The 22,854-nt window shown below is 47.6% G+C and overlaps 2 protein-coding genes across 5 annotated transcripts in view; both read left to right on the forward strand.

Moving 5' to 3' along the window:
- LOC135920482 (USP6 N-terminal-like protein) overlaps positions 1–22,854 on the forward strand; it is a 236,858-nt gene that overhangs the window by 152,459 nt on the left and 61,545 nt on the right. For all 4 annotated transcript variants that reach the window (XM_065454752.2, XM_065454750.2, XM_070529008.1 and 1 more), the window contains 2 exons: positions 2,573–2,794; positions 12,714–12,865. In XM_065454752.2, the coding sequence (XP_065310824.1) occupies positions 2,573–2,794; positions 12,714–12,865 (374 nt within the window). The remainder of the gene's footprint in view (positions 1–2,572; positions 2,795–12,713; positions 12,866–22,854) is intronic.
- Positions 18,924–21,245, forward strand: LOC139051938 (uncharacterized). The gene has a single exon (XM_070528985.1). The coding sequence runs from the start codon at positions 18,924–18,926 to the stop codon at positions 21,243–21,245; it is 2,322 nt and encodes a 773-aa protein (XP_070385086.1).

Consider the following 22,854-nt stretch of genomic DNA (forward strand, 5'->3'; position numbering starts at 1 on the left):
AAGACACCAGGGTCACTCGTCACGACAAATTCTTGCGCCGGTGGAGCATGAGTCACGTTGCTAGAAGTGTTGGCGCAACCACTCTCTTTCGTAGATGAAGCAGAAGCTGCCCCACAGGAACCATCGGTGCAATCAGCGTGCGGGTGAACAGCGAGCCTCATAGAACGCTTCCTTGCACCGAACACGTGTAGCGTCTTGAGTTTCCTTGGGTGCATCGTGGCCGACCGCACAACAATCAGCAGGCAACAACGGTCTCGTAAAGACGGTAGAAACTTGGAATATGCGAATGGCTGTAAAGATAGACGATGGCAAGTGGAACACACAAAAGATGCTGACGATGGAGGAGCCGAAGCATGTGACGGCCGGACGCATTATGCAGGAGATCACAACGTCATCGCACGCAGCAGCCAGTGGGAGTCGCGGGTTCCCCCGAGTCCTTGAGGAGCGTGCAATTCGCCTAATCTCAGCTTTGCGTCTTAGCCGCGAGAAACATCAAAAGCTCTCGCGAGCCCTCCATTCGTGAGCGGTTTACACCTCGCCCGTGCTGCCGCGGCCGCATGGGAAAAACAAGCACAAGAATGCACGAGCAAAACAGCACCAAAATGGCGGCGCTTGGGGGAGCGGTGAAGAAATGGCGTTCGCACCAAGTAGGGGTATTTTGAGTGCTCGCTCACCGCTCGAGGGCTGCCGGGGCTCGTTATAAACTTTATTTGAAATAGTCTCACGATAAATTAGACGTTGATTGTTACAGGAATGGTAGTTTATAAGACATACACCCGAATATGTGGTTTTCCAAACATTTTTGGTTTTCAAAGGCCACTTCCCCCCTCAAACTGTAGTTGGCTGGACCTTGGAAAAACTACATACTAAACAGTAGCATTGCTTAACCGAAAATAGCGTGAGATCGCCCGCTTACCTGTCAGAAACAGAACACAGAGAGAGTGCGATGAAAGGGGAAGAACACATGCAGTATTTATTCACGTCGTGCGACAAGAGTGTTATTTTCGTGTGATGCCACGGCGGCCTAGCAGCGACGACAGTGGGCTCAAACTTACTGAGGCTGCGAGCCAGTTTTTCAGCCAGCCCCTTCTTCTCGGCAAACACTTGCATGGCAGATTCCTCGTTGGCGTTGCATATTCTCCTTGCACAGGCGCGGTAGCGCTGCAGAAGTCGCGGGGCGCCTTTTTCATTGTGGGGTGCTGTTCTCGTCTCGACGATAGCATTCACGAGGCTGACGTAACGCGCAGCTTCTGCCACTGTCGGGCCTGAATCGCTTGTTTTTTCACTTTCCGTGTCATCCTCATCACTGTCGTTAGGCGACACTTCAGCAATAGCAGAGGCAACGATGGCAAGAAGTCAAACCTCGTAGCTGACATCTCTTCGCAATCGCAGCAGAGCTGCCGAGCAACTTCTCATTCCAAATGCCACACACACAATTGTAGATCCCTGTTGCATACCAGCGCCGACTTCTTTGTGTGATGTACGATAGCACGAACGATGTCTAATTTTTTTTCTATGCTGAGCACCCGACGTCTTTTTTATCCAAGCTTCGGCATGATGCGAGCCCTTGCTTGCACGACGCCACAATGCTCTCTGGCACGGTGCTGAAATGATGATGTAGCTTCAGATGCAAAAGCACAGGGCACTTCGAGGCCTTTCTGATCTCTGAGGCTTGTTGTTCTGCTGGGCCGCCCAATGGAGACCGCCGTACTTGCGCGACGAAAAGTGGAAATGCTACGGGTTAACTGACACGTACTCAGTAAGCTAGTACAGTTTACATGGATACAAAACACATTATGTTCAATGGCCGCTGAGTCGAGGATTTGACTTCACTACTTTTAAAACAAATCTACTGTTTAAGCGGGTACGGTTTAACGAGGTTTTACGGTATATACAGGGTGTACCAGCTAACTTTAGCCAGAGCTTAAAAATATGTGAATGCCATGTAGCAGGACAGAACCAAGGTAATTTTGTTTGCTGTCACTTGCACATACTGAATTTTTTTTTTCATTTCGCTTAATTAACAAATTAGTCTGCATTAATTATTGAATTCTCAAGTTATATAATTGGATGAGAAGTGTTAGTGAAAAATTGTAAATCAACATGAAAAACTCTCAATGCAACTTTCCGTTACTCTATACATGCTACATAAGTGTTTTTCCGAATGTGAAAGAACCCCGCGAATACACTCAAAGTGCATCAAACTTCAGTCGCACGGTAATTTTGCTTGCATTTGAGGGCTTCTTTCACGCTACAAGAAACACTTGTGTGTAGCAGGTATTGAGCAACGGAAAGCTGTATCGGTAGTTTTTCATGTCACACTACATTTTTTGCATTGACACTTTTAATCTAATTATAATATTTGTGAACTTGATTAAATTATTAAGACTAATCTAATTAGGCTGAATGAAAAAAGTTATCTCAGTATCTCCAAGCGACAGCAAACATTACCTTGGTTCAGTCCAGCTACGTCGCATTCGCATATTTTTAAACTCTGACTAAAGTTAGCTGGGACACCCTGTGTGTGCGTGCGTGAAGGCATCTTATTGAACGTAATTTCTGCTTTGTACAGGCCCGCCTGGAACAGGACTTTGGTTTCCATGATGACGCAGCCATGGAGGCCCTGCAGGACGCCATGGAGGAGCTGCGGCGGCACGGGCTGGCAGTGCCCCCGGGCAGGCCACCCCCGTCGGAGCTGCCCCAGCGGCCATTTGGGCTCGAGCTGCCCCCTTCCGCTTACTTGCCGCACCGGGGGGCTGCCTCACCTCGCATCCGCAACTCTAACAGTCGCACGGTGAGCGCATAGCATGTAGTGCCCTGCGACAAAAATTTTAAATGAGAGAAAGAAATAAAGGCAGAAAAAAATTTGCAGCTGTTTCGCACGAACGCAAAGCATTGAAAGCGACGGCAACGTTTAGCATTGCTCTCGAGCTGCTCGCACGGTGTTTTGACCTTACACGGAAGTGACGCCGCATGCCAGAGAACTCCTGCTGTGCAGCAGCACCTTCGCAGATACCAGGCATAGCACAACGCTGGCACGATGAGGAACGCCAGCAGCAGTGTTACAAGCTTCGCACCTCAATGGTGCGCGAGATGAGACAGATCGAAAAGTGTGTCGGCACCTAATTGTACAGATTCAGCTTGACGTTTACTGTACGTTCTGCTCTTACCAGTATGTGCACCGTGGTGTGGTATGCACATGAGGAACGTTAATGCATGTGCGCACAGTGCCTACCGTTAAAAACCCGCATATAGCTTGGACCTGCATACAGCCCGAGGTGTAAATTGGGGACAGAAAAAATGGAAAGGGAGTCTGCATGTAGTCCTAGCAAAACCGCCACTGAAAGCATTTATTTCTATTACAGTTCTCTTTAGCTGTCGTCGCATATTGCATTTCACCGTTTAGTCATTGTCAGCCATTGCACTTTCCTCTGAGAGTCCTTCGTCTGAGATATCCTCCCATAGAAACTCGTTATCAATGCACTCGCTATCGAAAGTTTCTTGAATGGCATGACAGACGAGTTCCTCAGAAATGCTGGCCCAACCATCGCCGACCTACGAGCAGAGCATTGCTGGAGAGGCCCGTTTCAGCCGTCCGGCAGGAGTCACTTTGGGCTCTCCCGACCTCATCCACTCCGTATAGCAGCGCTTGATGCGGTCTTTAAATGGTTTATTTATGCACACATCAAGCAGTTGCGGCCGGTTTCTCGGGATTTCTCGGTTGTCTTCTCGGGATGTGAAGCTAAGTGCCATACTTGCGCAGCGGTTGCTTCACCAAGTCAGCCAGGTTACTGCAAAAAGCGTCCGGGACAAGTAGTGATGAGAGCTCCAGCAGTGCTCTGGGCTGTCAACACCACGCAGACTTCATCCAATCAAGCAGGAGTGCTTCGTCGATCCAGCCTTTCTCTTGACAGAGGACGATGACACTTTATGGAAGATTGTCCCCTTTAGGCAGAGTCTTCCATTTCAAACACCACGTAGGGTAATAGCTTGAGACCGTCTGCCATGCAGAACAACATCATGTTGACCCCACTGTGTCATTTCCACTTGACCTCACAGAAACTTTCCTGAAACCTTCCTGTTTCACAGTTTGCCCCGAGGGCATGCCCAGATATATTGGCGTTTGATTTGCATTGCCAATCTGGTCCAGCTGAAAGTTTGCAGTGAAATCGTGTGACACAGAAAGGCCACAAGCAGCTGTTTGTAGCTTTCTGGTAGCTTCTGTGATATCGACGTGCACCGACGTAAGAAAATCCAGTGCGGCACATAAAACGAGACGCTCGATGCTTACTGGCCTTGAATTCCGTCCCTGGCGTAGAGTTTCTCACTGTAACACCTAGAGGGAAATCTGGCGCCACCATCTATGGAAGTTTCCTAAGGGGTGCCAGTGCTGTCGTGGGAATGACTGTATACAGTCGCCGACTGTTTATTCGGACCTCACGGGGACTGTGGAAATGTCGGAATAAACAGGTGTCCGAAAAAGCAGATTAAGAAAAAAAAGGAAATCCTTTATTTCCACGCACTTATTCGGGCTCGGCAGTAGGCCTGAAGAGATTGTGAATGCACCGTTGCACGCTGTTCCGTTTACACGCAATCAGATAAGCCTGAATCTCAGAGAGGGCCGTACGATCACTATTGGCCTCGAGCTCCACCACTGGAAAAGCTGGCGCCACCGTCGGCGTGACGTGCTAGGAGGGATCACGTGTACCTAGCGGCTGCGTCGGCTGCTTCGGGTGCGCCGAAGCGACCTGAAAACGAGTTTAAGTTCCCTCGTACGCTGCGGTCCTCATTTAGTGACAAAATTTTCCCACTTCGAGTGTCTCCTTTACAACGCTTGAAAGCACTACAATAGGTAGTGGCTGCCTTTGAAGGCGCGCAACATGGTAGGCTACTGCTCGGTGCCGCAGGGCCGGACGCACGTAACGGAGGCCGGTGTCAGCCTTATTCACACGTAGCCGCAGGACAAGAAGCTGCGTGAAGCTTGGCTCGCGAAACATAAAACCAGCAAACAGTCATCGGCTACAACTCGGGTACGCAGCAAACACAGACGCGAGGAAGATTTCTGCTACGGCACCCGGTCTGCGATGTTCTGAAAACGCGCACTGAGACGCTCGGCCGAGTCCGCTGCCCGACTAATGTCATGACGGTTTCGTCTATGAACTTGTCGATGCTATAGATACTGGCAAGTTCAGTGGAGTGGAAAGGCAGTGGTAAGAAGCACATTTAAAAAAAGCATGGCATATGGTCATGTTTGTGTTATGAATTAATGCACTGGATTACAAAAAAAGGAGCAGAGAGAAATTTCACGCTGAGAGCACCGATAAACATGCAGTGCGACGCAACTCGAGAAATAGCATTGAAATGTCAAAGAATTTATAAGAAAAAAAAGATTGAGTCGTCGCGACGGCACATCACCGTTCCCCGTAGGCGTCGAAGTCTCTACAATGAAATTATTTTTGAACAGCTCTGATAGCGCCCACGCAACAATGCTTGCTTGTATACTGTCAAATGCTCATATTCTGCGGCCTAAAGCTCGTGGCACGGTGCGAAAACGCGCGCGCGGAGAAAGCGAAATAGTGCGCGGAAAAGCATGCAGACGCGCAGTCGGTCGCTGCGAATCTGCGCGATCGCTGCATTGAGGCTTCGTTCTATTAAACTCCATTTAGTTTTACAAACACTATAAGAACATATTTCACATAGTTTGCTCTCAGCGTTTACCTACCTTTCACGCAAGAAGCCTGTTCGGAAGACTCTATCGCGGCGACCGCGCGCAGTGGCGTTCACTGTACGTATTCGGTAAAGAGATGGCGTCTGTAAACGATTGTGTGCTTTCAGTTTGCCCAAGATTATTATTTAGACAGTAAGAAACTTCTCTCATTTCGAAAGTACTTAGAGAAATGTCCGGGAGAGCTCGCGCATGGTGCTTTCAGTGAGCGCTGACAGCAAAACCTATGAGGAGCGCGCCACGTGATCCCTCATACTACGCCAGCGAGGCGCTTCCGATAGATGGCGACTCCGTAACTCCTCGCCGCCAATAGGCGGCTGAAAGCACAGTCACTGCTTGTACATGCTCTGCATGCAACGGCAACTTGCACATGGTGTGTCATCTTCCGACTCTGAAGTCATCGTCTGGCGGTGCAGGAGAAACTTGATGAATGATCTCGCCGTCATCGAGTTCTGCGCATGTCAGTACAGCAGTGTTAGCGCCTGGGAAACTGTCAAATTTGACAGTGTCCGCAATTGCAATGCAACCACTGCGCAGGTCTCAGCAGAACATTTTCGGTGTCAGTAGGGAGCTCATCGGAAGGCGACAAAGCCTAAACCTTCCGGCACCTGCTTGCCAGAATTCCCCAGCGCAGTCCACGCGGGCACTGTCGGCGCCATTAGACACTTGACGCAATGTTTCCGTACACCGCGTTGGATCACTGAAACCTCGGCACAGCACACAAAGCAAACACCACCACGCCAACACCAGTCGCTCAAACGAAAAGCATGGCCTACTCGCAGCGTCGTGCACGAATAAAGAAACAAATCAGCTGCTGGATTGTCTTGACATGGCTTACTAAGCTGAGACCGGAACTGCTGTAGCCACGAACAAGGCTGAAACGATGATGATGATGAGCGAGGATTTGCAGTAGTGCCACTTTGTGGGATAGCAAGGAGACTCGGTTCAAAACAAAAATGTCGTTCAGCAAGTCGAACCATGCACCGGTCAGAGTCGGTGCACGGTGCTCTCGATCGAGTTGGCTCAAGGAGTGTCCAAAAAATCGGACGAAAGGTTGCAAGGTGTCCGAACTTTCGGCAGTTGTTATACATTATGGTCTATGGGGAGAATGGTGGTGCCCGCAAAGGTGACCGAATAGTCGAGCATGTCCGAATTTTCGAAGTCCAAAAAATCAGTTGGCAACTGTATGTGTCTGTGAGGCTTGTGTTGACTGGTGTTGAAAGAGGCTTTGTCTGCAGGGATATAGCTATGTTTACATGGATATGGCTGCACAAATAGCGTGTTCTTAATTAAAGTAACAAAACTTCATAAAAGGTTTTCGGGCAATTGTAACACGTCTTCCAATAATGTTTACTCGCCTACAATGCATAACTGTACGAAAAAAAGCGAGAACAGATGACAAACTGTTCCAAAGTGTGCGCGAATCTTGTCGTCTGTCCTCCAACTTTATTGGCCTACTGAAACTTCTTACGTTTCATATAATTTACGTTCAAAAACAAATTCTCATAATTAAACAAAACTTGTTTTTGTGTAATAATAAAGCTAAAACAGCTTTTTACAAGCTGTTTTAGTAGAAGATTAATTATTGTGACAGACGAAGCGGTGCTTGCCTTCAAGATGTCCTAGCCTTCTGAGAACAGTGCCAATCCAAATTCACAATATAGTAGAACCTCGCTGTTACGTTCCTCACTGCTGCATTTTCCCGGCTGCTACGTCGTTTTCATCCGGTCCCGGCATAGATTCCATAGGATCCAATGTATAAGGAACCCCGCTGTTCCACAGTAGCTGTGAAAACGTTCCCGCATGATGTGTCGCAACCCGAACCCGCCTGGGCTAAAGTAGGCAACGCGCTTCAACCGCCATTTTGACTTTTGACAAGTTTTGACCGGGCTTGGCCAGGCTTGGCTATGGAACTGGCTGCAAGAAGCCGCACGCCAGTTCGAGAGGCCGCCACTAGGTGGCCATTCGTGAAAAATGCTCTCACTATCATCATTGTGATTACGGTCCCCGCATGGTTTGTTGGACGGGTCGACTCACGGAGGAAGGGAACTCGGGAGAGGCCCTGACGTCACTCTTTGTGAAGCTGTAGCTAAAGGGAAGCCGGAAGTTAGCGTTGCTCATGGCGTTGCTCCGCCTATTGGGCCAGCTCTCCTCTCTTGTTTACATTTCTCGCGAATCCACACCGCGCTGCGCGCAACTGGGCTGCTCGGACACGCGCGCTCCGCAGCAATACTAAACAATCGTTAGCACGTTAGCATGATTATGCCAAAGAGGGCAAAATTTCCCGGGGATATTCCTTCGTCCGTTGCCATTGCCGTGGTGCGGTGACGACGAGGAGCACGAGCCGCATGATGCCGGGGAGTTGCCAAATCCTAGCTTTGGAGAAGCCGTCGCGGCTATGGACCTCCTTTGCAGCGACGCTGACAGCAATGCGGCCTTCCAGGCTATTGAGAAACGTGTGGTGATTAATAGCGAGTGAAAGAAACGGCAAGCCACCATTCTAGACATTTTTAAGTTCTAAGCGCACTCTGTGGAAATAAATTGTCTATAGTTGAAGCTGCACTTTTTTCATTCATTTTTGGAGCTTTCCTCACTGTTGCGTTTTCCCAGCTGTGACGTTTTTTTTCCTCGGTCCGGTGAAAAACGTATGAACGGGGTTCCACTGTATACCAGCATTCCCATGTATACCACAGTGCAGCAGCACCAGATTTTCTTCTAGGTAGTATAGTGAGAAACTCTATGGTCCCTGGAATGTCTTTTTCATTAGCAATCTCCTTTGCTTGCAGCGGCTCGATGTTGACAGCGAGGTGTGAAGCCTGTTGCTCTTGAACAAAGTGTGTTGCCAGGTCCAGTTCCTCCTCAGGAAACACTCTATTCTTCCGCCCCGGAAACTTCTTCACGGGCCGATGCACATAAAGAGTGCTTCCTTTTGCTTCTTACAACTGCGAATGCTGTGGTAGTTCACGCTGAACTGCCACCCTGCCACACATTTGCCGATAGTTTCAATTGCTACGATCACTTTTCCTTTAAAAGTAGCCAAAAACTACTTTCACAGTCCCGACACCCTAAAATGTGTGACCATTGTGAAGTCAGCTGGGTTACAATAATGATTGATGATGGCACGAGAACCTGATAAGAGCACTGAGCAATAAATACCGAAACTGGAACTGTGAATTTGGGCTGAAAATCGTTGGGATCTGCATATAGTATGGCGTGGAAATTTAACGTGGTAAAATGTGGAAAAAAAGAAACACCTTGAACTAAACGCGTAGTTTTTATGGTGTGTCAGCAGTGGAAGCCAGAGCGCTTGTCTGGCAGAACCAGAACCTGAGGAACGTGCAGAACGTGAGGATACCTCCAGTTGGCTTCACCATTTTTGCAGGCAAATCCAGTGCACTGACAGCCAGTATTTATTGCACACGAACTGCAGTATTTAGGGAAGGACGAATTACGCAGAGAACATAAAAGCACCAAGTCATCTGAACAGCCGTTTGTGACAATTATTGTTTCTCTGCACAGATACCTTTCTCTTTGTACACTGTTAAACCTCGACGTAATGAAGTTGGGAAAAATCTGCAATTATGCGTCAGTATGCTAACATTTCATTTTATCGAGATTTGATCATATGTGGGAATAAGTATGTCGCCAATGGATTTTTCTTACACAGAAGGGGTACAAACTTTTTCCAATTGTCGGACAATTGCAAAAAAGCAAATCCTAACTAAAAATAAAATTCATTTTGTCGAATTTGAGATTCGGCAACGAAAGATACGATTTTGTACCGTGTCAACAATAGCTCCACAACAGTGGCACGAATTACGCGAAGCCAGCCGCGCTTTTGCATCCACTCCAGCTCCGGTCGGCCGCAGTGAGACGACGCACTGAGGAAAAGCGCTGGCAGCAAGTCCGTCATCTGCCTCTCGCTTCAACGCTTCTCCGAAACTTGAGATTACGTGGTTCCAGCACTAGACGCATGGGGTGACGGCACATGATGCCGTGCCCTATTGGCTCGCCATGCAGTCTTTGCACACGGGACAGATTACACAGGGCACACGGGCCGTGCGTGCGCTCGTCCATGCTGACAGCCATGCGATTTTACGGCCAAACTAGAAAAAGGAGATGCGTCCTAACCGTCGGCAAGCTCTCGTATCCCGTGGCTCGTGCGGGAAGCCGGCATTCGTCCAGCCACCACCATTCCTCTCGGCTCGCTCTCGCAAGCTGTCACTCGCGCCTAAAGCATAGAGGGCAGGGTGCGACTAGGATCTTATTGCTCTTGAACTTTGTTCGCGACCAGCAGTTTTTGTGACACCCGGTAGCAAGTGCAGGAAGCCTCTCTTGAAAGTTGGAGCATACTCGTAGCCTCCGTAGCCTTATAACCGTAATACTTCTATAGGGTGCGCTTTTAGAACAGTGGAGCCACCTCCTAAGAAATTCCGCAAGGCCAAGCAGTTTTTCTGGGTTTTGCAGTGTTCGTTGTCCCATTTACTTTTGATAATTTTCCCCTGCACCAATAGATTGCCACCTGCCATGGTGGCTTAGCGGCTGTGGTGTTACGCTGCTAAGCATGAGGTCACGGGATCGAATCCCAGCCGCTGTGGCCGCATTTTGATGGCGTCGAAATACAAGGATGCCCACGTCTCGTGCATTGGGGCACGTTAAAGATTCCCCGATGGTCAAAATTATTCCAGAGGCAACCAGTTATGGCGTGCCTCATAATCAAATCGTTGTTTTGGTGCGTAAAACACAAGAATTAGTTCACCAAGAGATTGCCGCTGAAAAGCCACGTGGATAGCGGATATCCACATTGCAGAGCTGTGACGACAGTGGTGGTGTTCGAGACAGTTTTCTTTTTCCTCCTCGCTTTTCCAGATGAGGATTGGTTTTTTACAAAGAATGTGAACCTGTTGCATGTACAATATTTGCAGTAAACTGCTTCGGTGATTTTCAGGGAGTTTGCCAACATGGTAACGCAGCTTGTGGTGCAGATGTCTCCATAGCACTCAACCCTTCTCTGAGTGCGGCTGTTTTATTGGATACACGTGGCGCACAATGTGGGGCCAACCACGCATGGTACATTGGCAAAAATCAGAACATCGGAGTTTCAGGTGCTCCTGAATAACGTCGGTAAATCGTTTCGTTTAAGCACAACATGTACACGCCAGCATGAAGAATAACTGTTGCATCGCATAGGAGCACACCTTCGTTGCGGCCTGTGCACAATACCTGGTTAACTAGTGCAAATTAGTCGGTGCTCATTTGAAAACATGCAATTATCAAAGCAATTGAATCTCATATCAGCTTCTGAAGGAAATAGGCAGTTCAGAGGTGAACACAGTTTTGGCCATTTAAAATTTAGGATGCTTCAGCTACCATATGTACCCGTGTAAGGGTCGCACTTTATTTTTGCGATTCTGACTAGGTGTTACCCTTGCTGGGACTGGGTCATTTGGTCTAATTTTTATGACTGTGAGTAAGAAATCTGCCTTGATATTAAGTGATTGCCCACCACCACATAAACAAACACCATCTATTTCATATTGAATATAATCATTCATTCGTTCACACCATGCAACTTGTGCGCTTCCACAAAGGAACACAGAGGAGCCAATCGTGGCCACACCCCAACGTCGGAGGTAATCCTTCTTCCATGAGGGTGTATAAGCACTGCATCAGCACACCGAACGCGGTTGCTTCTCAGTTATATTTTTTTTTCTTTTTTTTCCCCAAATTTTGGGTTGCCGAGCTGGGAGTGGGGTTCTTATACGGGTGTATACTGTGTAAAGGAATGTGCAAAACTGTTCACGTAAGAAGCAAGTTAGCATTAGTTGATGCAGAAACAGATTTCTCTGTCATCACTTTACACACCAGTCATAGGCAGTGATGCAAAGCGAGCAGGGGGTGACCAGTTTCGATCGGGCCATGCACCACAAGCCAAACCTGCACATTGTGTGCAAATGTGATTTCTTTATTGTAAGCAGATTCTTCTGTTTTTTTTTTATCATTTCGCTTCTCTATGAGAGAAACTATGGGCAACCTGCTGCAATAAAACTCCACATGACGCAATAACCACGACAAAGTGAAGCAGCAGTCACCTTGCGCATATCTTTAATGTAAAATAGATAACAGAAGTTTTGGGGATGCAAAAGTACCGTATTTTCTGGTGTATAAGTCACATTTCTTTCTTTTTTTTTAAGAATTTTTCGTCTGCGTGTTTTATAGAACAATGCGACTCATATACTTTTTTTTTTTTTTTACAGCGAAAGCTGTATATGACTGCCCTTCCATAGTTTTTTTGCCATCTGGTAACGGAAATGGACTTAGCGATTTCTGACAAACCCATACGGGGGCAGTGCAGCGGTGCAGATGTCAAAATGTGAAACAAATTAGAACGCTCACCATGAACAATAGCGTGACGTCAATGTTATCACAGTATATGAGTAGGAGAGGTATCGGCGCTAAAAACAGCTGCATATTGATGGGGTAGACACGATTAGTTTGTACACCCAAAACACCATGCGTGCGAGAAGCATGGTGAGGAGCACGGCGCCGGCACGAAACGACTACTGGCAAAGAATGTTCCCGCGATGCTGAACGAAAATGACAATTGAGAGCCCGGGCTTCTCCGAATGAGGAATAATGCCAGACTTGCAATGCAAAAAATGACAACCATTCTATTCTGTGATGATGGAATGACAGTGAAAGCAGTTTGTTTTTTGTTTGAGAGCTTTGACTGTTGTCAGCTTTTGCTGCCATTTCATCTTCCCAGAGTGTGTCATTTATTAACCGTTGTGCACACAAAGAAGAAGAGGGGGTTCGGTGGGGCATCGAATTAGCCTAAGTGGCATTCTTTCAAGTTCAAACGAGTTTTTCTTTCATAGCAGGGTACGGTTTATCACTGGGACCTTTCAATGCATTCAAATTAAGCGAAAAGTCGAATTAACGGAGTGTACGCCAGAGTTGCATTTCAGAGAGATGGTGGTGTGCACAGCTGACCAACGGGAGCCGTGCGTCGACGCCATCGGGGCGAGCCACGCCAGCTGCTGCGGAGAACGACGACGTGGTGTCGGAAGGATGTCCCGCAACTCCGATCGGGGGCACCAGCAGCCTTCTGCGCAAGGGGGCATCCCCTCTGGGCCGACGGTGAGTGGACAGCCTCGTAGGCAAGCTGGAAAGAACAAAATGAGTTACCTTGAACGTCATCATCATCATTTATTAACCCTTAAAGGCCAGGGGAAACGCGAGACTCTATAAGTACGGTGGCCGTGAAAAAAATTAATGATGCGCATCGGACACATATTTTGGTATCTACCGTATAGACTCGTGTAAGGGCCGCACACCCCACTTGGCAGCCCAGAATGTGGGGGAAAAAAATTCCAATGGAAAAGCAATCTCATTCGGGGCCGCAGGCTGCATATTTCTGCATGCTGCTACTAGATGGCTAGTGCTGCACATTGACCTTCGATGTGATGGTACATCCAGGGTGTGCACAAGTCGCTGCTGCGCCAGTGCCATTTTGACCAAAAGGTTTGGCGGCGTGTAAGGGCCGCACCTCATCAAAATTGTGGAAAATGAAGTGGAGCCCTTACACGAGTCTGTGTGGTACGTGAAGCGAACTTTAGAAAGGCAGTTCTTGCACACACACGCTATACCACAGGATGCACATGCCAATCATCTTGAAGAGCTACTTGGTATTGGCACAAGAAAAGTATGTGTGCGATTGGCGACCTAACGTTAAAGTCTACGGTCCGATCCCACCATCACCACTTTTCTTTTTCTTTTTTTCGGTGCTGCCCCAGTGCTGGCAATGACGACAAAGATTTCTCGAGAGTGATTGGGAAAACGAATGCGGTTTCCAGTTTCTCCTCTTTCTGCATTGCATCGTTTGCGTTCAGAGTGACCGAGGGAGGGAAAAGAACAGGATGTATGCACATGAAAACCGGAGACTGTCCATCTTCACTCTCCTCGTCACTCTCGGGCAATCTTTGTCGTTGACAGCGCTGGGGCGCCACCACACCTCTCTGTGTCTGAGCCATTTGACAAGACCGCTGCGCCCAACAGCCACGATAAGCAAAGTCTGGGAGAGTTCTCTAAAAACGCTTTGCTTCAAAAAATGATAGCATAGCTAGCAGTACCACATGTTGCAGAACAAAACACAAGTGTATGCCCATCATAAACTATAAAAGAGTTAATGACATTTTGGATTCCATTAGAGAAAGAGATTAGATGCCTTAGAGAAAGGATAAACTGAGCAAGTTGGTTAGCTTCGGTTGGCAATAATAATTAGCACTACTGTCTATTCATAACGTCTGTCGATAGTTGACACTACCATCGTCTGGTCTCCTTTCCGTCCGTGTCTAATTTTGGCAATGTATATTTAAAGTGTTAAAATTTAACACTTAGGTTTGTTGAAAATTATTTATCATTGGCTTCATTGTGAATAGCATTCTCATACAGGAGATTATCATCACCCATGACCCCTTCAAGTGCTCCATGTACAATTGCGCACGTCAAGATTGCACATTAACAGCAGGAGAGAACTGATCGGGAGGAATGTGTTGAGAAATTCTGTACATCTCGCGAAACTTTGTATCAGACCTTTGCTCTCAGTATGTAAAATGTATGTAAAGTCCTTTAGCAAAAGGAAATGGAGGGTAGACGTTAGGGTGTTTGCTCTGAATGTCTGTATATTGTCATGTAGTGGCTTCACTTCTTTCATTGTTTCTGACAACGTTTTACATCGCACATATTTTTCAAGTGGCTCAATGCGTGCTGGGCATTGTTTTTCTCATATCTGATGCTCACGCATGGAGTCCACATTTTGTAAACTGGACAAAACTCACTGAGAAATAAAAAATTTATAATCTCTTCTACTGCAGCAGTACAGTCAAATCTCAACATAACGAATCACGTGGGACCGCCGAAAATCATTCGTTATTTTGAAATATTGTTGTGATGAAAAACTTGCAGTTATAAGCCAGTGGACAAACCTAGGAATGAGAATTGCGTACCTTGGCAGTAGACGCGTGTGCAGACAAGCATACTCTCAAATAAAAATGTTTCACTCACTTCAAAGCTGCTTTTTTTGAAGAAATCGGTGATTTCCTTCTGGCACGTGCAGCACGCACGACCGATTAGGAATGCGTCTACATCTTCCCCTTTGCGCAATGCCTCATCAGGCACGTCATTGCATAGAGCGATGAAAGTGCAGACTTTGTTCATGTGCACTAAAACATCACTGTTCGGAACTGAAGTGAAACAGCGCGAAAAAGACGAGGACACGAGGAAACAAATACCACAGACAGGCGCTGTTGAGGAAGGAGCTCATTGTAGAAGAAATTTGCATTAGTAATTTGCATTTGTTTTCTTGTGTCCTCGTCTTTTTCGCGCTGTTTCACTTCAGTTCTGAGTATGAACCAACTAGCCCTCATCAAGATCTTACTAATCACTGTTCGACACTATCTCATCTTCTGTGTTCGGAGACCCACAGTCGTCTTCCTTTGGGTCGTCATTGTCACTGGAGACGTCGCAAACACAGTTAACAGCCTCTTCGATTGTAAGATCCACCGCCATTAGTGCTGCCCTGTCGCTCTCCACGTAGTCGTCGAAGGAAGAGACGGCGGGAAGCAGCTCTGCAACCCGGTCCACAGGTCTCCTGGGTTGTTGTCGATCACCTCCAGGTCATCGTCAAGCTGCACAGGCGCTTTGACACGCCCTGCTTTCGGCCAGCAGTTGCTAATTATGGATGCCTTCAAGCTCCACCAAGCTTCTGTGAGCACTTCTGCTGCCTGACAAATATTGATTACAGTTGGTTGCTTTAGGCAGAGGTTGATAATCAACCACTGCACAACGCGCTTACGAAATTCTGCTTTCACTCTTTATAATGCCCTGGTCTTGGGGTTGCAGCAAGGACATGTTGTTTGGCGGCAGAAACTCCAAGCGAACGTGTGTCAAGCAAACATTCACAATTTGAGCAGAGCAGTTGTCGACAACCAGTAGAATTCTTCCGTCGTCCTTCCTCGTTTGGTCGTCGAGTTTGATGAGCCACTCGGAAAAGAGTTCTCTGGTCATCCAAGCTCGTTTTTTGGCGCAGTTGTCGTACGGTAATGACATGCCGTTTTTCATGCAGCGAGGCTTCGCGTACTTGCCGATGACAAGTGGTTTAATTTTCTCCATGCCTTTTGGATTGCAGCAGAGCAGGACTGTCACGCGAAGATGCAGCTTCTTTCCTCCTTTGCACTGTGGCCCTTTGAAGAGCATCGTCCGGTCTGGCAGGAGCTCATAAAAACATGGTCTCATCCGCATTGAAAATATCGTCTTCAGACTATGATTCAGCCACCTGTAGAAAATGATCATTGCGCCAGGCAGGCACGTACCCAGGGTGAAGGCCCGGGAGGGCCTGCCCCCCCCCCCTCCGAAATTAAGCAGCATACCCCCCCCCCCCCCCCGCCTACACCACCACTCCTCACACACATTCCTAAAGCACTGACAAATCACTCTATTCGGCGGTCAACGTTTTGCTACCTTTTACAGCGAGAGCCGTGTATGACTATCATCATCATCATCATCATCATCAGTCTGGTTACGCCCACTGCAGGGCAAAGGCATCTCCCATGCATCTCCAACAACCCCGGTCATGTACTAATTGTGGCCATGCCGTCCCTGCAAACTTCTTAATCTCATCCGCCCACCTAACTTTCTGGCGCCCCCTGCTACGCTTCCCTTCCCTTGGAATCCAATCCGTAACCCTTAATGACCATCGGTTATCTTCCCTCCTCATTACATGTCCTGCCCATGCACATTTCTTTTTCTTGATTTCAACTGAGATGTCATTAACTCGCGTTTGTTCCCTCACCCAATCTGCTCTTTTCTTATCCCTTAACGTTACACCTATCATTCTTCTTTCCATAGCTCGTTGCGTCGTCCTCAATTTGAGTAGAACCATTTTCGTAAGCCTCCTTGTTTCTGCCCCGTAGGTGAGTACTGGTAAGACACAGTTATTATACACTTACCTACTTATACACTAACCTATTTTTTTTTTTTTCGCCATCCATCAACAGAAAAAAATCACAATGTGGGCCAATCCTGGTGATAGTGCAAGAAGGGACCAAGCTCAATGGTGCATACGCCTGTGGGTTTGGGAACCTGTAACACGCCCTTCGAAATCTTCGGGATGGGCCCACGTATGGGAAGTGCTCAATGCCTGCTTCACCTACTTGGCGGGTCGGCCCGGCATCGCACTATCTTCGGGATTGGCCTACGTAGGGGGAGTGCTTAATGCCTGCTTCACCTACTTGGCGGGTTGGCCCGGCATCGCACTACCATCGAGACAACCCACGGCGGAGGTGAAGCACCTTGCTTTTCGTTTGAGAGCTTCGACTGTCGTCAGCTCTCGCTGCCATTCCATTTTCACAGAGTGGAATGGTCGTCAATTTTTTCACTCCTTTTGGATGGTGGTAGTTATCGGCATCTCCTGGGGTGTGAAAGCCGGTTTTCTCATCAATTCGCTGCCCACGCGATTAACTCGAGATGAGTTCAGCTGTCACCATCTATTCAACGATCACACGCATCACTGTTGCTTTGTTAGTTCAACCTTGTTTAGACTGATCCAGGGACCAGGAAAGGGATTCACTTCTTAGTCAGCTGGTCTGGGTACCAGCTACCATGTCAGCTACCTAGTCAGTACCAGTACCCAGTCAGTTGCAGTCGGAGAAAACGCCAGTTGCATTAAACTTTTCCTTTTGCTTCATTATTTCCTCGAGTGACCGCTCGCCACGACACTGGCAGATCCTTGGAAGCATATACCCACGATATGGCTTAGATAAGGTGGAAAATAATATAATGTGAAACAGCGTCTACTTATGGAGAGAGCCAAGGGAACCACCAAACAGGAAGAAAAAGAGAAAATTAACTAAGTGAGTCGTTGTTTGTGAAAATATTTATAGACCAATATCTCTTTATTTAAATGGATGTCATGTTTCAGTCAGTGTGTCCTTATAGTTGAGCATTGCAAAAAGAAATTATCTGTTTGCAACGTGTGCCCTGTGTGCAGTGCATAGCAGGACCTGCATTATGCAAGACCTATGCATGTAGCAGCGTATACCACGATTGCTTCGATGCCCGCTTCAGAAGCAGCAAGTACTGAGTCAGTGAAACTGTAATTGATATTTTATCTCACTTTTTGCTTATGGAAAGTGTAGATGGTGTGACAGGGTTCGCACAGCCCCTTGAAACCCTTGAATATCCTTGATATTGACAGTATAAGTTCAAGGGCCCTTGAAACTACTTGAATACCCGTAAGCTCCTTGTAATCCTTGAAAATCCCGAGGGATTTGTTCCGATAGAAAAAATTAACGACGTACCTCTGCAAGTCACGCTGAATTAAAAGGCCCTTTCGCTTACGAATGCCGATGAAAACAAGCTGTGTTGACTAAAGGGCAACAGCAAGAAGTTTCGGTTTTAAATCCCGCAGCGCCTACATCGTCTAGCAACTAATATGCATCGGAAATCGAATCCAATCCAATGCGAGGCATATCGCTCGGTCGGTTACAGTGCCTAAAATATACTCTAGTGCACCGTCCACCGAGCGTCTGCAACGCGCGACGTTGGCACGGGCAGCGATGCCTGCCGCCGCGGGCCACCAGACGGCGATGCCTGTCGGCACCATACTAAACCGTGGGGAGTTCGAATGGCGTTCGTTTGCGATGCGTTGATTGCAATGCGTAGTTCAGTTCGCGCCTTGCTGCCGCTTTCGTTGCAGTCTTTTCTTGTTGTGAGTGGGTGTTTCACGTCTATGTGTGCGCTCGTCTGTCAAAAGAAACTTTAAACAGGTCGCGAAACTGCGATTTCCCAGACAGACGTGGAAAGAAACGGCTCCTCTCATTACCCAGCGCGTCCGCAGACCCCGAATGTATCGCGGATTGAGACAAGAACATAACAGAGGCAGATCGCCGGGCAAATGGGGAGGCTCGCGTCGTGTCTCGCTGATGTCCGCCCATGCCTCAGCATGGTCCGGCACAGTCTCGTAGTACAGCGCACCAAGCGGCCGGCGGCGGCAGGCATCACTCTCGGTGCTACCGCGACACCCGCGCTCGGCGCACTAGTGAGTGCTCTTTTAGGCACTATAGTTGGGCCGTCTGTCGGCCTCGTGCACGCCATTTCAGCAAAGTTCGCGTTTGCGTTGTGTGTTTGCTTTGGCAAGATGCCGGGCGGGAAGTGCAAGTTTCAGTCTGCGTGGCTGCAACATACGGACTATCGTCACTGGGTGAGACCGGAACCAAGCGATCCTTATCGAGCAAAGTGCGCAATATGTCAGAAGACGGTCGACATTGCAACGATGGGGGAATCTGCCTTGAAGAGCCACCAGAAAGGCGCGAAGCACCGATCCAAAACTGCAGCAGGTGAGGGCTGCTCATCCGTCGCAAGTTTGGTGCAAGCGAGAAATCTGACGTCCGCGGCTCCTTGTAAGCGTGAAACCACGGCAACTTCCTCTCGGGCTGCGACACTTGAGGAAGACTGCAGAAAGCATGATTCCGTGATCGAAGCCGAGATTTTGTGGACGATGAAAGTTGTGTCGTCACACTACTCCTACAGCTCCAGTGGATCCATTTCCCAGCTATTCCAAAAGATGTTTCCGGATAGCGAGGTCGCGAGAAGCTTCACTTGCTCTGAGAAAAAATGCGCGTATGTCGCGTGCCATGGTCTACGCCCATTTTTCACTTCGCAGGTACAGCAAATGATGGAGAAGTCTGACAATTTTGTTGTGCTTTTTGACGAAACCTTGAATGAATACCTGCAAAGAAAACAACTTGATGTTCACGTCAGATTGTGGAACAACTGTGAGGTGGCAACCAGATACCTGACTTCGACATTCATGGGTCACAGCACAGCGGACGACCTTATGCAGAAGTTGACGGAAACACTCGCGTCTTTTCCCCTGAGCAAGATTGTGCAGCTCTCGATGGACGGCCCGAATGTCAACTGGAGTCTTTTCAACAAGTTGCAGCAGCACATGAAGAATGACTTTCAAGTTCAGTGCTTGGATATTGGTTCATGTGGCTTGCACACAGTGCATAATGCTTACAAAGCAGGAATGCATGCGACGAGCTGGCCAGTTGACACCTTTCTTTCGAGCTTATTCTCACTCTTCCATGATGCACCGGCCCGCCGTGAAGATTTTGTTGAAGAAACAAGGAGCAAGCTGTTTCCACTTCCTTTCGTACCCCACCGTTGGGTCGAGAACGTGCCAGTACTGGAGAGAGCCCTGGCTATGTGGGAGCATTTGAGGCACTACACCGAAGCAGTGAGCGAGCATAGGCTACCCTTGCCGAAATGTAGAGCGTATGAGAACGTCAGTGATTTCCTAAAAGACCAGCTTGCACTTGCGAAACTGAACTTTTACCTAAACATTGCAATGGTTGTGCAGCCTTTCTTGACTGTTTTTCAGAGTGATTCTCCAAAGACATTTTTTTTAGCGAAAGAGCTCGAAACTGTCTTGAGGAGCCTCCTTGCAAAGTTCATGAAGCGCTCGGTGTTGACAGAAGCCACGAGCATCACGAAACTGCTGCGAATTGATGTTCATGACACTGCCAATTACACGTCACTTGAGAAGGTGGACGTTGGACGAGTGGCTGAGAAGATCTTAAAGAGCGGAAAAGCGAGTACCAAGTGTGTTTTTGAATTTAGGGGTGAGTGTCGAAAGTTCATTGTGAACATGATCCTGAAAATCATGGAGAGAAGTCCTATTAGGTACCCTCTGGTTCGAGGGTTGTCATGTTTCGACCCCAGGGAGATGTCAAAGACAGAAATGTGCCTTGGGAAGCTGAAAGTTGTTCTTAACTGTTTAATTGACAGCAAGCTTCTTTCTGAGCACAAGAGAGATATTGTGTGTGCACAGTACATTCAGTTCTGCCAAGAAAAACGGCATGAACTGCAAAACTATGAAAGAGACCAGGAACGCCTTGACGTTCTCTTCGTGCGCCTTTTGAAGCATGACCCGGCGTTCTCGATGTTGTGGGAAGTACTGAAGGTCCTTCTCTTGCTTAGCCATGGGCAGGCGTCAGTAGAAAGAGGTTTCAGTGTAAACAAGCAGATCGCGGTCGAAAATATGGCAGAGCTCTCGTATATCTCACAACGAGTCATCTGCGAGGCCGTGAAAACCCACGGTGGGCTGCTTAACGTTCCGCTGTCGAAAGAACTGAAGTCATCAGTGCGCCAAGCCAGGCATAGGTATGCGTTATACATGGACGAACAGAAGAAGCAAGCTGTAGCACAGCAGGTAACCTTGAAGAGAAAAGAACTCGAGCTAGAGCTACAGAGCATGCAAGAGAAGAAGACAAAGCTCCAAAAAACTCTTAAGTGCTTGCAGGAGTCAGCGGATCGCTTTTCAGAAGACGCCGAAGCAAAAAATGACCTGACTTGTCTTGTCAAGGCCAACAGTTTCCGTCGAACAGCCAAAAAAAAAGAAGCGGAGATAACAGCTCTTGAACGAGAAATTAATGCGAAAATAGGGCTCCTTTCCTAAGTCATGTGAGGAAATAAAATGCTAACACTCCTTGAATTCTGCCTTTTTGCATCCTTGAAATCCTTGAAATGTCCTTGAATTTTCAGTCAAATATTGTGTACGAACCCTGGTGTGAGTGCATTGTGGGGAAGCTGAAAAGGTGTCATCAGTGTTTTGTGCATTCGGTATGCTTGAACTGCTGGAATCCCTTCAGCTTCTACTGAAATGTTTCTTGCTGCGATACTATAAATTGCAGTCAGCACAAAGATCTACTCAAAATCAAGTTACTAATGCATCTGCGCAGAATGTGTTTGATTAACAAGTTAACACTTCCACAACAACAATATGCCGATGCACAGCATATGTGCTTACAATAAATACATTCCGTGAAGGTGAACGACTGGGCCTACAATATCAAACTTTGTAGTAGCACCGCAAAAAGTGCTGCCATGCGTATCAGCCACAACAAAACTGCTGCACGTCCAACCTTCTTCCTTCGATGCACTTCTATAAAGACTGTTCGGGCCCTTCCCATTCTGGGTGTAACATTTAGCTCTTCCCTCAACTTTTCCGCATATGTCACCAGCACTGTATGTAAGCACCGGCCCGGGTTTGTGTGCCGCGTCTCCCTTCCCTGATGACCTAAGGTTTTCCGAGCACTCTACACTTCTATCATTTTGTCACGACTTGAGTACTGCTCATCAGTATAGTTCCCGTACCAAACTCGCGACGCTAACAAACTTAAGCTTGTTCAGCGCCGGACAACACGCACCCTTTACTCCCGTCTTTTCGGTTGTCACAAGCTCGTGCCAGCCTTCGAGGATTGCCTCAAACCCCTCAAGTAGCACACCCTGCAATACCAGCGCAACATCGCACTAGTCTATACTGCAGGGTGCTTGACAACTCTCCAGACAGCGCTAATCTTTCTTCAGTTCGTCTGAACAAGTGGTCAGCACAGCCTGAGCCCTCATCGCGCCTCTATGGCCCGACACCACAACTCCATGATTATATCTCGCATGCAGAGCTTTCTCTCCACCCCCCTGGCGATTTGGATTGTCCTTCCTTGGAACCAGACTGAATTGGCACTCCTGTGTGTTGTGCACCTGTCGAATGTGTGCGTGTGTGCCGTGCTGTGTTATTGAGCAAGTGTGCGTGCAAGTGCAGGGGAAGGAAGTGTCTTCTGCATCCTGCAAATTCCTGCTCTATATGGCTGGTTATCAGATGCTCAAACATACAGGCATCAGCCTTTTTTTCAGTCTAGTGGGCCAAGTTAGCACTAAGATTATTATTATTATTATTATTATTATTATTATTATTATTATTATTATTATTATTATTACTACGACCACATTGATTGGATTGAAGCCAGCGTGACACATAATTCAAAATATTTCTGAAGCTTTGTGGGCTCTCTCTTCTAAAAAGAGGGCCAAAGATGTACGTCTTCTTCATGAAAATAGTGGTGTTGTCTCGAACACTGCCGATGCCTTTGCAGAACATTTCTGTTTGCTATATGGTGTCAAATATGCTTCAAGTAACCTTCCTTCTCAGTCTGGCACAGTGTATGCTATCACTCAATGAAAACCTTGTTTTCAGGTGTATGAAGTGCCTTAAACCTTCCTTTTCTTGC

The sequence above is a fragment of the Dermacentor albipictus genome, unplaced genomic scaffold (assembly GCF_038994185.2).
Source record: "Dermacentor albipictus isolate Rhodes 1998 colony unplaced genomic scaffold, USDA_Dalb.pri_finalv2 scaffold_16, whole genome shotgun sequence".
NCBI classification, from domain to species: Eukaryota; Metazoa; Arthropoda; class Arachnida; order Ixodida; family Ixodidae; genus Dermacentor; species Dermacentor albipictus.